Source organism: Canis lupus, chromosome 26 (assembly GCF_011100685.1).
Source record: "Canis lupus familiaris isolate Mischka breed German Shepherd chromosome 26, alternate assembly UU_Cfam_GSD_1.0, whole genome shotgun sequence".
Taxonomy (NCBI): domain Eukaryota; kingdom Metazoa; phylum Chordata; class Mammalia; order Carnivora; family Canidae; genus Canis; species Canis lupus.
The window spans coordinates 16,964,748-16,978,502 of record NC_049247.1 but is presented as its reverse complement, the minus strand read 5'-3'; the positions used below and the strand labels follow the sequence as shown (position 1 = coordinate 16,978,502).

Below are 13,755 nucleotides of genomic sequence, written 5' to 3'. Positions count from 1 at the left end.
AATTAAAAAAAAAAAAAATTAAAAAAAAAAATTCCAGAGCATTCCATTGTGTTACTTAACTGTTTCTGGACCTTTAGATTTTTTTTTTTTTTAAGATTTTTATTTATTTATTCATGAGAGAAAGAGAGGCAGAGACATAGGCAGAGGGAGAAGGCAAGGAGCCCAATGCAGAACTCGATCCCAGGACCCAAGGATCACACCCTGAGCCAGAGGCAGACGCTTAACCGCTGAGCCACCCAGGAGTCCCCCCTTAGATTGTTTTTAACCTTCTGTTATAAATAACCCTGAGATAAACATTCTTGTCTCACCTCTGGGTACACATGTCAGATTACTTAATAAGATTGTTTCTATGGATGAGTTCCTAGATATGAAATTCCTAGATCAAAGGATTTTTGTTAAAAATTCTTTTTTCTTTATTACTGTACTGCCTTTCAGAAAGGCAGTAGCAGTGTACATTTCTATCTGTGGCACATGAGACTCCCCCTTGATGGGTGATGATAAGGATGAACTAAGAATGGCAGTAAGAGCTAACATTTATTGAATGATCTGCATTGGGTGCTTTCCTGGGTGTTTACATGGATTATCTCATTTAGTCCTGAAAAACTCTTTGAAGGAGATACTTATTCCCACTTGACAGAAGAGGAAACAGGTTCAGTGAAGTCACTTATCCAGTCCCAGAACTCTTGTGTATACTTCATACTTCTCATCAGAATATCTTGGGAGGGACATTTCCAAAAATACCTCATTCTTTTCTCTCCCGTAAGACATTTAAAAACTTTTCTTAAAAGACCCTGTAAGCGGGCAGCCCAGGTGGCTCAGCGGTTTAGCGCCGCCTTCAGCCCAGGGCGCGATCTTGGGGACATGGGATCGAGTCCCACGTCGGGCTCCCTCCATGGAGCCTGCTTCTCCCTCTGCCTGTGTCTCTGCCTCTCTCTCTCTCTCTCTCTCTCTCTCTCTCTCTCTCTCGTGTGTCTCTCTCATGAATAAATAAATAAAATCTTTAAAAAAAAAAAAAAAAAGACCCCATAAGCATCTCCTCCTCCTTTTTCATTCAGTCCTTAGTCTCACTTTCACAGTTCACTTTTCCGTATCTCAAGGAGCTTATCTTTTTTTTTTTTTTTTTTTTTCTCAAGGAGCTTATCTAACTGCTCTGCCCTACAAGGTCTGGTTGATTTTCTCCAGAAGAGAAGGAAATTAAAATACAAAAGACTATTTTATACGATCTGTAATACTATCTAAAGAATTTTTAAAAGGGAAATTTGAAAATCAGATATTATGGGTATGGATTGCACTTATTACTCCTGTTATCCATTCCAAGCAAGCACAAGACTAATCAAGACCTTAAAAACAGCTTTTTGGAGGCTCCTGTCCACTAAGGCACGGTGCTCCCACAGCTCTGATGATGGCTCAACTACAGTAGAACTGTCACTCAGTGAGGTTGCAAATCAAGTTACCCCTTAGATTTATATACAGACCTTTAATGAGTCAGAATAGAAAGTAGAGTCAAAATCACCAGTGCCCTGACTGTGCAGTAATTCACATTTGCTGATGTCTGACAGGTTTGATCTCTTGTTTTAGCTTCTTAAATTGCCTTGTAAAAAAAACATTTCTGTGATCATGCTTTGGAATGTGTATAAGCATCCTGAAGTAAAATGTTTAAGGTTTTTAAGTGGTTACCAGAACTATTCAATTTCCCAAATCAAGTATCAGTTCTTTCGGTATTCGTACAGATTGGTATTTGATACTTAAGTGCTTGTAGAGGTTGATGAAGAATAACTTAAAAAGAAATTGCATCTGAAGTCACACAGGTTGCTTGCCCAGCTTATAGTAGAAGAGTGAATGCCTATTTTTGTATATTAGGCAATAAGAGTAATGAAAAAGTACCAGGTTTGTGTATTTGAGTTTTCCTGAGATTAACTCTTGATTTCTGCAGAATGACTTACCCTAAACATGTGGGTGATTTTGAAAGACGAATAGAGCCTAATCTCTTTTAAAAATCTGTGTTACAGAAAATTAAGGAGTCTTAGTCATGATAATGATTAGAGAGAGTAAATATTAGTCCAAATCTCATAGCTGTTTTTATGATTATATTCTTCAGTCTCACCTAAACTAGTGCCTGATGAGAAAACAAGCAGCACAGACATTTCTTCTCTATTACTTCTTTTTTTTTTTCCCTCTATTACTTCTGAACAAAAACTATTTAGAAATGCTGGTTAGTTGGTTAATATCTAAATCAGATTATTTCAGTCCATTAAAATGACTGTTTGGATGACTGTTAGCTATATACTCTTAAGAGAAACTGTTCTGTGCTGATGTCCTTAAAGAGTCCATTCCCATAAGTGTTACACATAAATGATCTCATTATACAAATATTATGTGTAATGAGAGGACAAAAGCTTCAGGTACTACTGTTTTAACTAGAGTAGTAGAAGACAGTCATCATCTTACCAGACTGATTAGTCAGTCTCTCAATGCTGGCAGACTCAAAGTCCAGATGATGACAGATGGTATTTAAACTACCTTGAAGTCTCTCGACCCTCTCTGAGTTTCTCTGTAACTCCACTAACTTTTTGTGGCTCTGCTTTCGTGGAACTCTTTATGCATGTGTTCAGATACACATGATACTATTTACAGGTTTTGCTAAGGGTTTTAAGTTTACCAAGCTGCTGACCCAAAAAGATTAGATACCTCTCAAAGCAGCAAGCAGTGTGTTTATACTTTTCATCTCTACTCTCCCAAGCATTGCATATGGAACAGAAAAATACCTATTTTCTAGTAGTATGTCACTAAAAAAGAAAAGGTTGGCAATGGAAGGTGACATTCTCTTCAGGATACACTGATTTACACAGCCATCTGAAACACATACTTTAGAACAAGTCAGCAGGATTTTCCTTGTACTTCTACAGGCAGGGCCAGGGACAGGCTTACTAGACTAACAGAAGAATGGGATAAAGCAGCTCTCCCGTAAGATGGACTAGAGTCCATTGCCCTATAAGATTTCCTCTAGACTATAGAGTTAATAAAGAGCTGCCCATACAAGCTGCCCACTTTTCCCAGTGACCAATATCAGAAATAAATTTCCATCCTGAAATTCAGCTAATACAGCTAAAATTCTCTGAGGGTTCCGTGAGGCTCTCCAAACCCCACTTAACCCTAGCATGTAGGTGTTTACATAACCTTCTGTCATTATTGCTGGTCCCCAAACCTTACTTATCTAAGAGTCTCTTCTCCCTACCAGTTTGCACTGGTTAAACTGCCCTTGTGACCCAGAGTAGAGTTGTTCCTCCTCCCTGCCCCCACCAAAAAGGAGAACCTTTGAGCTTTCTTTGTTTCTCAGACTCTAATGTTTGAAGTGTGTGTGACTTGTTTTCTGCTATTACAGAAAATGTAGCTTTCTAGCCACAGTCTTTTAATGTTTTGAAATTTGTTCTTCTCTGACATGGAAATTATCTTTATAGACTTCTCTACAGAATCAGAAATCATCGTAGGCAGTGATAATTTGGTAGTAGAATTTTTTAAATGAATGTTTCTTAATGAAAGCCTGTTCTTTGAAGTTAATTGAGAGTGAAAACAGAATGATGAATGTGGTTGTTTTAAGGCAAGGCATGAAGTATGTTTTCAAGCTTATATACTAAAAAGTATTAACAGTAAGAAGAGACATCAGCATGTTCTTGAACTAAATATAGAGTTCTTTATCTACTTTCACTTTCATCTGGCAAATTAACCTTTTAAATTTGGGAAGCCTTGAAAGAATTTGGCCAATGGGTGGTTTGGTACATTAGCTAAAAGCTGATGAATCTTTTACACACACATTTACCATTCAAGGATTGTAAAACCAGATCCACAGTATACATCCACTGACCAGTTCAGGGACCAGAAGAGTCTTGAACAGATATCTAGTCCAGTGCTCTCATTTAATACACTTGTTACTAATCTATGGTTAGAAAACACGCAGTGCCAAAAATCTAGTAATTGATTTATTTTCTTGTTTTAAAATGCTAGAATGTGGGGCAGCCCAGGTGGCTCAGCGGTTTAACGCGGCCTTCAGCCCAGGGTGTAGTCCTGGAGACCCGGGATCGAGTCCCATGTCGGGCTCCCTGCATGAAGCCTGCTTCTCCCTCTGCCTGTGTCTCTGCCTCTCTCTCTGTGTCTCTGATGAATAAATAAAATCTTTAAAAATAATAATAAAATAAAATGCTAGAATGTGGCATTTCATCCACATAGGGCTAAGATAAAGGATCTACCAGGGGATCCCTGGGTGGCGCAGCGGTTTAGCGCCTGCCTTTGGCCCAGGGTGCGATCCTGGAGACCCAGGATCGAGTCCCACATCGGGCTCCCTGCATGGAGCCTGCTTCTCCCTCAGCCTGTGTCTCTGCCTCTCTCTCTCTCTCTCTGTGTGACTATCATAAATAAAAAAAAAAGAGGATCTACAGATCCTACAGAATGGAGTGCAGGCTACTTAAGATCTTACAGGTTACCTGTTCCTTTTCATGAACATTTTGGCTTGGATGGGGTCATCGTCTTTGTCCCTGGCCCTACTGGTTGTGGAGGCAGAGTGACAGATTATATCAGTAATACGTTGAAAGTAATTCTAGATCACTGGCTAAGATTAATAATTTATTTCTCGGGCAGCCCGGGTGGCTCAGAGGTTTGGTGCCACCTTTGGCCCGGGGCGTGATCCTGGAGATCCGGGATCGAGTCCCACCCCACGTTGGGCTCCCTGCATGGGGCCTGCTTCTCCCTCTACCTGTGTCTCTGCCTCTGTGTGTGTGTGTCTCTCATGAATAAATAATTAATTAATTTAAAAAATATAATAATTTACTTAACACTTTTGGTTAATTTACATTTAACCAAAAGATTGTTGGTAAAACTATTTGAGAGAGTCTTGAGTTTTCTCAAGCAGCATGGAATGAGGGAAAGTTATCACACTTCTTCATTTTGGCTTGGAAAAGTCCTGAGGAGGATGTAAGATTTTCTGAAGAGTTATTTAACGAAAGCATGAAGAAAAAGAGAGGCAAACTGGAATGAATATTTGAGGGTGTGTTTCAGGGATGTGACAGATTGTGGCACTATCCGTTTGGGGGTAGGAGTGATATTTAACTCTCTGAAGGAGTCAGAAAGGGTGCATTCTGCCTTCTCACATGTGGGACTCACAGCACAGTGGGGACGCTTGGTATGACTGCAATAGGGTATATCGCTCAGCTTAGCTGAAGAGGAAGGAGTAGGAATGGGAGCAAAGGAAGACAGACTCTGAGGCCTTACCATCCTGTGAGTTGTGCCCGAGGCTATAGGACTTATAATTAGACTAGATCCATCACAGAGTAAGGAACCTAGTACCATATTCAGGAAACAATGCAAAGTGATAATTTCCAATGGCGGTGAAGAGTAAGCAGGAAAGACACAGAGTGGGAAAGGACGCACTTCAAACTAGGGAGGCGTAGGGAAGCATGGACAAATTGTGCTGTGACCACAAAGGGTGGCACCCAGAATGGCTGCAGAGTGAGTGGCTATGTGATGAAAGACTGTGATAAATTGAAAACAGACCCAGAGTTTCTTGTTTGGAAGATGAGAGATCTAATGGCATTGTCTGAGTCATGGGAAATCCTGTCACTGAGCAGTTCTGTCTTGTCCATGGGTGGTTTCCTCTCAGGTGGGGTAGGATCAGCAAATGAGTGGCAAAGCAGCAGTGGATGCTTAGACCATATGGCCTGTAAAAGCTACTGCCAATTTAGGATTAAGTGACTGAATGTAATTGAAAAGTTCTAGAATGGACCAGTCACCTGTATGTGTCACAGAGGCAATTACATTTAATCTTGGGAACCTATCCTTTTGCTTGTCTGTCCCTTTGGTTACCATATCCCTCTTTCAGTTATCAGTTCCTTGACCTTCACTGGCCACAGCCTGTCCCTTGTCTGTCCATCTCAGGCCTTGATTTCTTACTTTGTTCTCTTGATGTGCTTTGCACTCCACATATGCACTTGTAAGTTCCTGAACAGATCACTTCTTGTTCCCCTACCACCATCACCCCTGCCCCTGCCCCAGGGGCTTCCCCCCACTGACCACTGTGTTCCTCAAGCCAGCTGAGCTCATCCCTGCCCATGTCCTGTCTATTGATTCACAGCACAGCCAAATATTTATTTCCAAAGATAATTATAATGGAAAATCTCATTATTAAAAAAATGAGTATGGGTTGATTGTATTAGGGACCTTGGTTCTGTTTTCATAAATTTCTAAAAAATTAAAGGAGATCCTAGTAAAAGGAGCATATCCTAGATTATTATAAAAATCAGAAATTATGTTTGACCACATCTCTCCAAAACACATACTACAGTGCACACCATGGAGACCAGCAAATACTTGAGAACAATAATGACAGGGAATAGAGATCGTTTGTTCTTCTTCCCAGTTTTAGTGCTATCTTCCAGGGATGGGAATAGCAATCCATCTCTTCTTGTGTGTGTACAACACTATCCCCACAGTAGTAACTCATCAAATATTAGTTGAATTGATGTGTCCGGGGTCCACCAAATTGCTATATTTACCCACTTAGCTACATGTATTGACAGTTTACCACCAGTTGTTTTTTTGTTTTGTTTTGTTTTTTGAGATTTTTTTCATGCTTGGATGTTCCTTTTTTTTTTTTTTTTTTTTAAGATTTTATTTATTTATGAGAAACAGAGAGAAAGACGCAGACACAGGCAGAGGGAATAGCAGGCTCCACACAGGGAGCCCGACATGGGACTCAATCCCGGGTCTCCAGGATCAAGCCCTGGGCTGAAGGTGGCGCTAAACCGCTGAGCCACTTGGGCTGCCCCAGTTTACCACCAGTTCTATTAAAATGATATCCATCTGTAATATGGCCTTACTTGCTTTTCTTACCTTCCTTAGAATAATTTGAAATTTAAACTTGACAGAACATAATTTTCCATTCATTCAGCAAATATTTATTGATTGCCTATTCTGTCAAGTGCTGGGGCTTCACAGAAAGAATAAACCATGGTTTCTGTCTACCAGGAGAACCCAGTGAAGAGAATAAACTCACTTGTATATAAATACTTGCACTATTACAGAATGGATGAACAAGTTGAGAGAGATTCAGAGTTCTTTGGCATCACAAGGGGTTGGGTAGTGAATCTGATTAGATAAGGAAAGACTTCTTGAAGAGGGCCTTCTGTGGAGAATAGGAAGGAACATAGTGATGTTGAGAGGTATGATCATATTTAGGTGGCTAGAGAACAGAGCCACAGCATTGCACACTGAGGGTGGGGACTTGCACAATGAAGGGCGCCTTCCCTTAAGTCCCTGTCATTGCCAAGTTGTTGGACCTTCATCCCACTACGAGAACCCATGGGAAGTATGTAAATGGCTGTGTGATCTAGTCAGACCTATGTTTCAGAACAATGGAGGAGAGCGGAAGGCAGGGAGAGCCCATTCACCTGCCTGACCCATTCTGGACTCCCAGGATGCAGCAAGGAACCGTGCCCTCAAGGACCTGGCATTTTAGTTGAGAGGAAAGAGACTTTAAATATATATGCATATAGTATATGTCGGATCTTGAGAGGTGTAAGAAAAAAATAAGGCAAGGATATAAGAATGAATTGCTGAGTAAAAGGGAGGGTGCATGACCTCGGGTGTGGCAGACTGTACATTTAGGAGCAGCGAGTCCTCGCTGGGATGGGGGAAGCAGGAAACAGATAAGTCCTGAACTGGGCCTGGCCAAGACCTTTATCATTCAAAAACAGAATCTCCTGGGACTTACACAGTTGAGCACTATCCAAGAACATGAAAAAAGGGATATCCCCAAAGACCAGCAAGTCAAAATGAGCTAAAGTGGGCACTTAGCACAAGTAGGATATAAACATCTTAAACTGAGCTGCATGATTGTTTAGGGGACTTACAAACTGTTAGGTTTCTAAGCAGAATACCTTGAGGAAGGAGGGTGAGGAGGGTGAGCCCATACTCTGCATTGACCAATGTCTGTGGTCTCCTCCCCAGCCCTGGCCATGGGTCTCTGTGTCGCCATGATCGCCTTTGTCCGCCTGCCCAGCCTCAAGGTGTCCTGCCTGCTTCTCTCAGGGCTTCTAATCTACGATGTCTTTTGGGTAAGAGTCTGTTTCCCTGAAGCCACTGCTCTCTTTGGTGTTTAATTGGAGCACTCACTCCTGACAGTTGTTAACTGTTGTTAACAGTGAACTGTTAAGATCACTCTCTCCAGTCCTGAACTGTACATGTGAGCAGGCATCTGTCCACGCCTTTGTTTGTTGAGACGTGTTAACCAGTTAGTGCATGTGTATCTCTAGGGGTAGGGGAGAGAGCAGACAGACAAGGTTCTCTGCCCTGGGAGCAGAGATTTTCTTTCTCCTCCAAGCATGCCATCAAAATAGCTTGATGTTGCAGTATTTTGAGACTTTGCTCTTAAGAACAAAGAAGGCTGATGCTGAAATTAGGTTGCTTCCAGCTTCCTCTGTTATAGAAGTCTCTCCATTTGGCATTCGGCAGGTGTTTTTCTCTGCCTACATCTTCAATAGCAATGTCATGGTGAAGGTGGCCACGCAACCAGCTGACAATCCCCTTGATGTTCTATCCCGGAAGCTCCACCTAGGGCCCAATGTTGGGCGTGATGTTCCTCGCCTGTCTCTGCCTGGAAAACTGGTCTTCCCAAGGTAGGACTGGCACGTCGGGCCTCCTGTTGTGATGAGGCAGTGAACACACTGTCTCCCTGTGCCTCAGTGTCCCTCAATTAGTCTTTATTATCAGTATTCTTCTCCTAGAGTGGAAAAGCGTTGTGAGTTATTTTCTCCATTTTACAAATGAGAAGAACGTTGATTTGACTTGTAAAGATTTATCATTAAATGATACAGGTGCTGCTTTTTATTATTAATGTTATCAAACAACCATATGTTACTTCTGTTACCATATTTTAGAGTTGGCTGGAGGAAATCAACAGAAGAATCTGGATCTTTTTTACTTCTAAAATATTTGTAAAAATATGTACTAATGCTAAAATTCTACAGTTGCTGGTGATATAGTCTTGGAAAAATACTGTGTTGCTTTAATATCCGTTTCTGGTAGTAGTCAGGTGCTTGTTTAAAGTCACAGAAGCAAATGTGTGACAAATACTGAATTGCTTGACATTTCTCGAGGAAGCACTACTTAGCTGACTTTAGCAGTCACTTTAGAGGTGCTCTCCGGAAGCAGGGAGGAGCCTGGTTGAAGACATCTGTTGGAAAAAAAAAAAAAAAGACATCTGTTGCCAATGCTCTTATGGCTTGTAATCTCTAAACTTTTACAAACTAGCGTTGTTCCACCTCTAGAGATTTCCATTTCCCATTCAGATAAGTCCAACCTCTTAAACAGCTGACAGACAACTCTGCACAGGAGGAGGAGAAATGGGATTGTTGAGGGTGGCATCCCTGACATGTGACACTACATTCCAGCTCCACTGGCAGTCACTTCTCTATGTTGGGCATTGGGGACATCGTGATGCCTGGACTCCTCTTGTGCTTTGTCCTGCGTTATGACAACTACAAAAAACAAGCCAATGGTGACTCCTGTGGTGCCTCTGGACCTGCCAATATCTCTGGACGCATGCAGAAGGTCTCCTACTTTCACTGCACCCTCATTGGATACTTTGTAGGTAAGAGAGAGCCAGAGAGGGATCCCTGGGTGGCGCAGCGGTTTGGCGCCTGCCTTTGGCCCAGGGCGCGATCCTGGAGACCTGGGATCGAATCCCACATCGGGCTCCCGGTGCATGGAGCCTGCTTCTCCCTCTGCCTATGTCTCTGCCTCTCTCTCTCTCTCTCTCTCTCTCTCTCTCTCTCTCTGTGACTATCATAAATAAAAGTTAAAAAAAAATTTAAAAAAATTAAAAAAAAAAGAGAGAGAGAGCCAGAGAGCCTGCTTGTGATCCCTTCTGACTATCCTCCAAGCCCTGGAGTTAAATCAGGTTTTTTTTAGCTGCAGACGCTAGATGGAAGGAGAGTAGCAACTCTCATTGCTCTTATAGTCAACCACAGAGAAAGAATAACAGTGGCCCATGAAATGACAGGTGCTGTGTATACTGGCCCGCCCAGCTTCTCTATCCAACAGCATGTCTGAAGAACATTGTGGGAAGACTATGGTCAGGCCTCAGAGTCAGGAACATCTACCACACAATGATTGTGGATCAGTCTGTGTGCTTAATTAAATCTTCAGCTTGAGGTTAACCAATGTCATGTTTATTTCCTGCATCATTTAATAGGTATTTCCCTTCATTGGTCCTAACATGTCTATCACCTCTAACCTCAGATTCTCCGTGGGCCAGTTTTTCCATAGACAACTCATTTGTACACAGACAGGGAGAGACCCACATAATTGGGCTATAGGAATAGCGGGAACCTGTCTGTACCTACAGTGGTTACAGCAGAGTGGTTCATTTCAGCACACAGGCTCAGAGACTGCTAGGATGAGTGGTGTTAGCCCTATTGCACAGTAGAGGAGGCTGAAGCTCAGAGGTGAAATGCATGACCAAAGTAACAAAAGTTGCAGACTGGTCAAGATTTGACCCCAGGGCTTTTTCCTCCAAGTCTGGGATTACATACCACCCGAGACAGGAGGACCAGGCACACTCAGGGCAGAAGTGAAGGCTTGGGCCAGGAACCTAAGCACTGAGGGGGGCATGGGCCACTCACAGGTCCTTGGAATTGTAGGACTTTCAAGCTGCACTGCTGCACACTGCTTTTGCTGCCATTGCTGAGCTTCTCACGCCCTTGCCACTGGACAGCATGTGCCACAGGAAAGCTGTCCTGTCAGGGCCCCAGCAGGTAGCAACCAGGTAGCAGGCTCTCCTCTTTGACGGCTGGTCCCTCGGTATTGCTCATGGATGTTTCTTCCCTAATAGGTCTGCTCACTGCGACCGTGGCATCCCGCATTCACCGAGCGGCTCAGCCCGCCCTTCTCTATTTGGTGCCATTCACCTTATTGCCGCTCCTCACGATGGCCTATTTAAAGGTGAGAGAAGCAGTTAGAAACCTGTGAAAGCAGTAACTTGGCACTGACCTTGGACTGGGGTATGTATTCTCCTTGCCGGAGGTGGGTCTGCTTGAGCCTTGGAGCTCTTGATCTTGACGGTGGGTCGGTGGACTTTGCTCACCTGGTATTAGGTATCTTCCAACCTATTGCAGTCACTGGCAGAAAATGCTAGTGAGTTAGACTACTGTGCCACCTGGTCATGGATGAACTAACTGAAATCCCTAGAGTTCAGCTACAGAGACTTCCTATTTCCCTTAAAAGCAGCACCGTATTTGTCACCTACCAGCTTTTTTAATATTCTGCATTAAAGTTTGGAAATACTTAAGAAATGTATGGTTACAGCTAGACTTTGGAGCATTACCTGATTTACAAGATTTGTATAATACCCATTTTACAGAGAAGGAGGCAGAGAGGTAAACTAACTTGGCCTCAGCATCTCACTCATAAATGATAGAACTTACACCTTTCTTTGCTTGAGGAGCCTAAGAGCTCTTCTAGTGAGTTCTTCAAAGAATGGTGGGTTACTTTTCAGTGAGTAAGATTAGAATGTTCTTTGATTCTCCACAGAAGCAGTCTGATCTAAGATCAAGAATCAGAAAGGACTTGTAGATGCGCGTGACTCATTTTTAAATTCATTACTTAGTAAAGTTCCTTCTTCCCCAGGGTGACCTTCGGCGGATGTGGTCTGAGCCATTCCACTCCAAGTCCAGCAGTTCCCGATTCCTGGAAGTATGATGGGTCCCAGAGAGTGACCAGAATGGCCTTCTGAGTCCTTTTCTGTCAACGCGTGGTTTTGTTTCCTCTTAGAGCTGGCCTGGTACTCGGAGATGTACCTGCATAGAAAACTGACGTGTGACTGGATTTTGCATTTGCAGGGAGCTTGTTTGCAGGAGCGAGGTGCTGGAGCCCTGCTTGGTTCTTTCTCTTCCTGCTGTTGTAGAGGTGGAGCCCCTCTTGAAGTGACAGGCCCTCCCCAGCGCTCCTTCTTCCCCCATTTTTATGAATCTGCACCAGACTGTTACCTGTGGGGGATGGAGATATGACTGATTAAAACTGACAAGGGCGAAGAGTCGTTCTATACCTTTTGAACACTAAAAGGATGAAAAATATTAGCAAACCGAAGTTTCTTCAGTGAACCCTCAAGAACTTTGGGACCAGTTTCCTATGGGGGACTCAGTTTCAGAGAACTGAGACAGAAGCTCTTCTGTCGTTATATTCTTTCCTTTTTTTGGATTTATTAAATATTTTCTGTGGTGTGAAGTGACTTATTAAATCCACAGACATTGAGTGACTTCTTACAACAATACACATAAGAATTTGTTGTAATGAGTTCATGTCCACCCAGATGTTGTGTTGACAGTGAACGAGGGCACGGTTTTTATACATACACACATGCGCACATAGATATATATGAATAAACAAAAATTAAAACCTGCTAAGATCATGCTGTGTAGCAGACAGGGACTTGCTGTAATTTTTAGCATGTAGAGCAGTTTACTCTGGCTTCCTTGTATATGGATACGCTGCTGTCTCTCCCTTCCACAACTGAACGTGCAGTTAAAAACCAGTATAGTATTCGTACTGATATACTCATGGACTTTCGGGGGCTCTCGTTTGGTTTTGATCAGTGTAGCCAATTAGGGATGAAAAGTTCAAACTTTTTGGCCCTTTTTTTGTTTTGTTTTTACAGGCTTCTCCCTTGCAGGATTTTTAGTAGTTTCTTCTTGAACCAATGCATGTAATATAGCAGCAGGTGTCTTTGTGCTTTCTGATCATAGTAATGTACTACTTGTAAATACATTTTTCTATTTTCTATTGTTTTTGTATTTTTTTTTTTTTTTTTGGCATTTTGTTTCATTGGTGTGCTGTATTTTCCATGCCCTCACTCCTTGAAGAAAAAAAAGGAAAAAAGCAACACGATCCTGTCCTTGCTGTTGTGATTATAGTGTTGGTTTACCTGTGGTGACAACTGGGTATTGGGGACAAATATCAGATGCCTCTCTGAGCTGGGCCCTACATTCCAGGCACTGCAGAAGGAGCAAGCTGCTCTTTCCTCTTAGAATCCAACCACATGCTATGGTCCTTGCTGGAAAGCAGGCATTCTGGTAGTACCTAGTGTGATCGTGTCAGCTTGCTTTTGTCTCAGCAGCCCTGGCCTCATAAGAAATGGCCCATTGTAGAGGCAGAGAGAAGCCTGCCTCTCTGGCTACCTGACAGCAGAGGTGAAAAGGGCCCACGTGTCCTGGTTTCTCCCTTCAGCAGGTGACCTGCCTCTACCTTGACCTGTACAATGAACCAGTGTGCTGTGCTTCCCGGTGGACAGAACTCATAAGCAGATACATGTCGCGCAGTCATGGGGGCATAAAGCGATCAGGATGGTGCCTTCTTCTGTTGTGTCTTCAAATCCTGCTGAGGGCTGTTTTGTTTTTTGTTGTTTTGTTTTTGTTTTTGTTTTTTAATAAATGATTCCTTTCTAGCCTTTGTCACCTCATCTTCACTTTTGGTTGTTGGTACCACACAGAGCTACCATCACCTCCTACCTGCTCTGCCTATTCCAGAAGATAGGAGGACCCTGTCTATCTCCAGACAAGGTCACCTGTGGCTCTGGTTCATTCTTACAGATGTCAAAGAGCTGAAGCTTCCATTGTCCACAGAACTCAAAACAGCCTCTGAATTTGGTGAAGGCCACAGGTACACTTGTGTGCTCGCTGTTTATCGGCTATACTTCTTTCTTACCCTTTGAGA

General features: G+C 42.7%; 1 protein-coding gene across 4 annotated transcripts in view; it reads left to right on the top strand.

Annotated features, from left to right (window-relative positions):
- The window catches only part of SPPL3 (signal peptide peptidase like 3), a 139,987-nt gene extending 126,501 nt beyond the window's left edge, over positions 1-13,486 (top strand). For all 4 annotated transcript variants that reach the window (XM_038575335.1, XM_038575337.1, XM_038575336.1 and 1 more), the window contains 5 exons: positions 7,996-8,102; positions 8,500-8,663; positions 9,438-9,637; positions 10,880-10,989; positions 11,674-13,486. In XM_038575335.1, the coding sequence (XP_038431263.1) occupies positions 7,996-8,102; positions 8,500-8,663; positions 9,438-9,637; positions 10,880-10,989; positions 11,674-11,745 (653 nt within the window). In that variant the 3' untranslated portion in view covers positions 11,746-13,486. The remainder of the gene's footprint in view (positions 1-7,995; positions 8,103-8,499; positions 8,664-9,437; positions 9,638-10,879; positions 10,990-11,673) is intronic.
- The last annotated feature ends 269 nt before the right edge of the window (positions 13,487-13,755 follow it).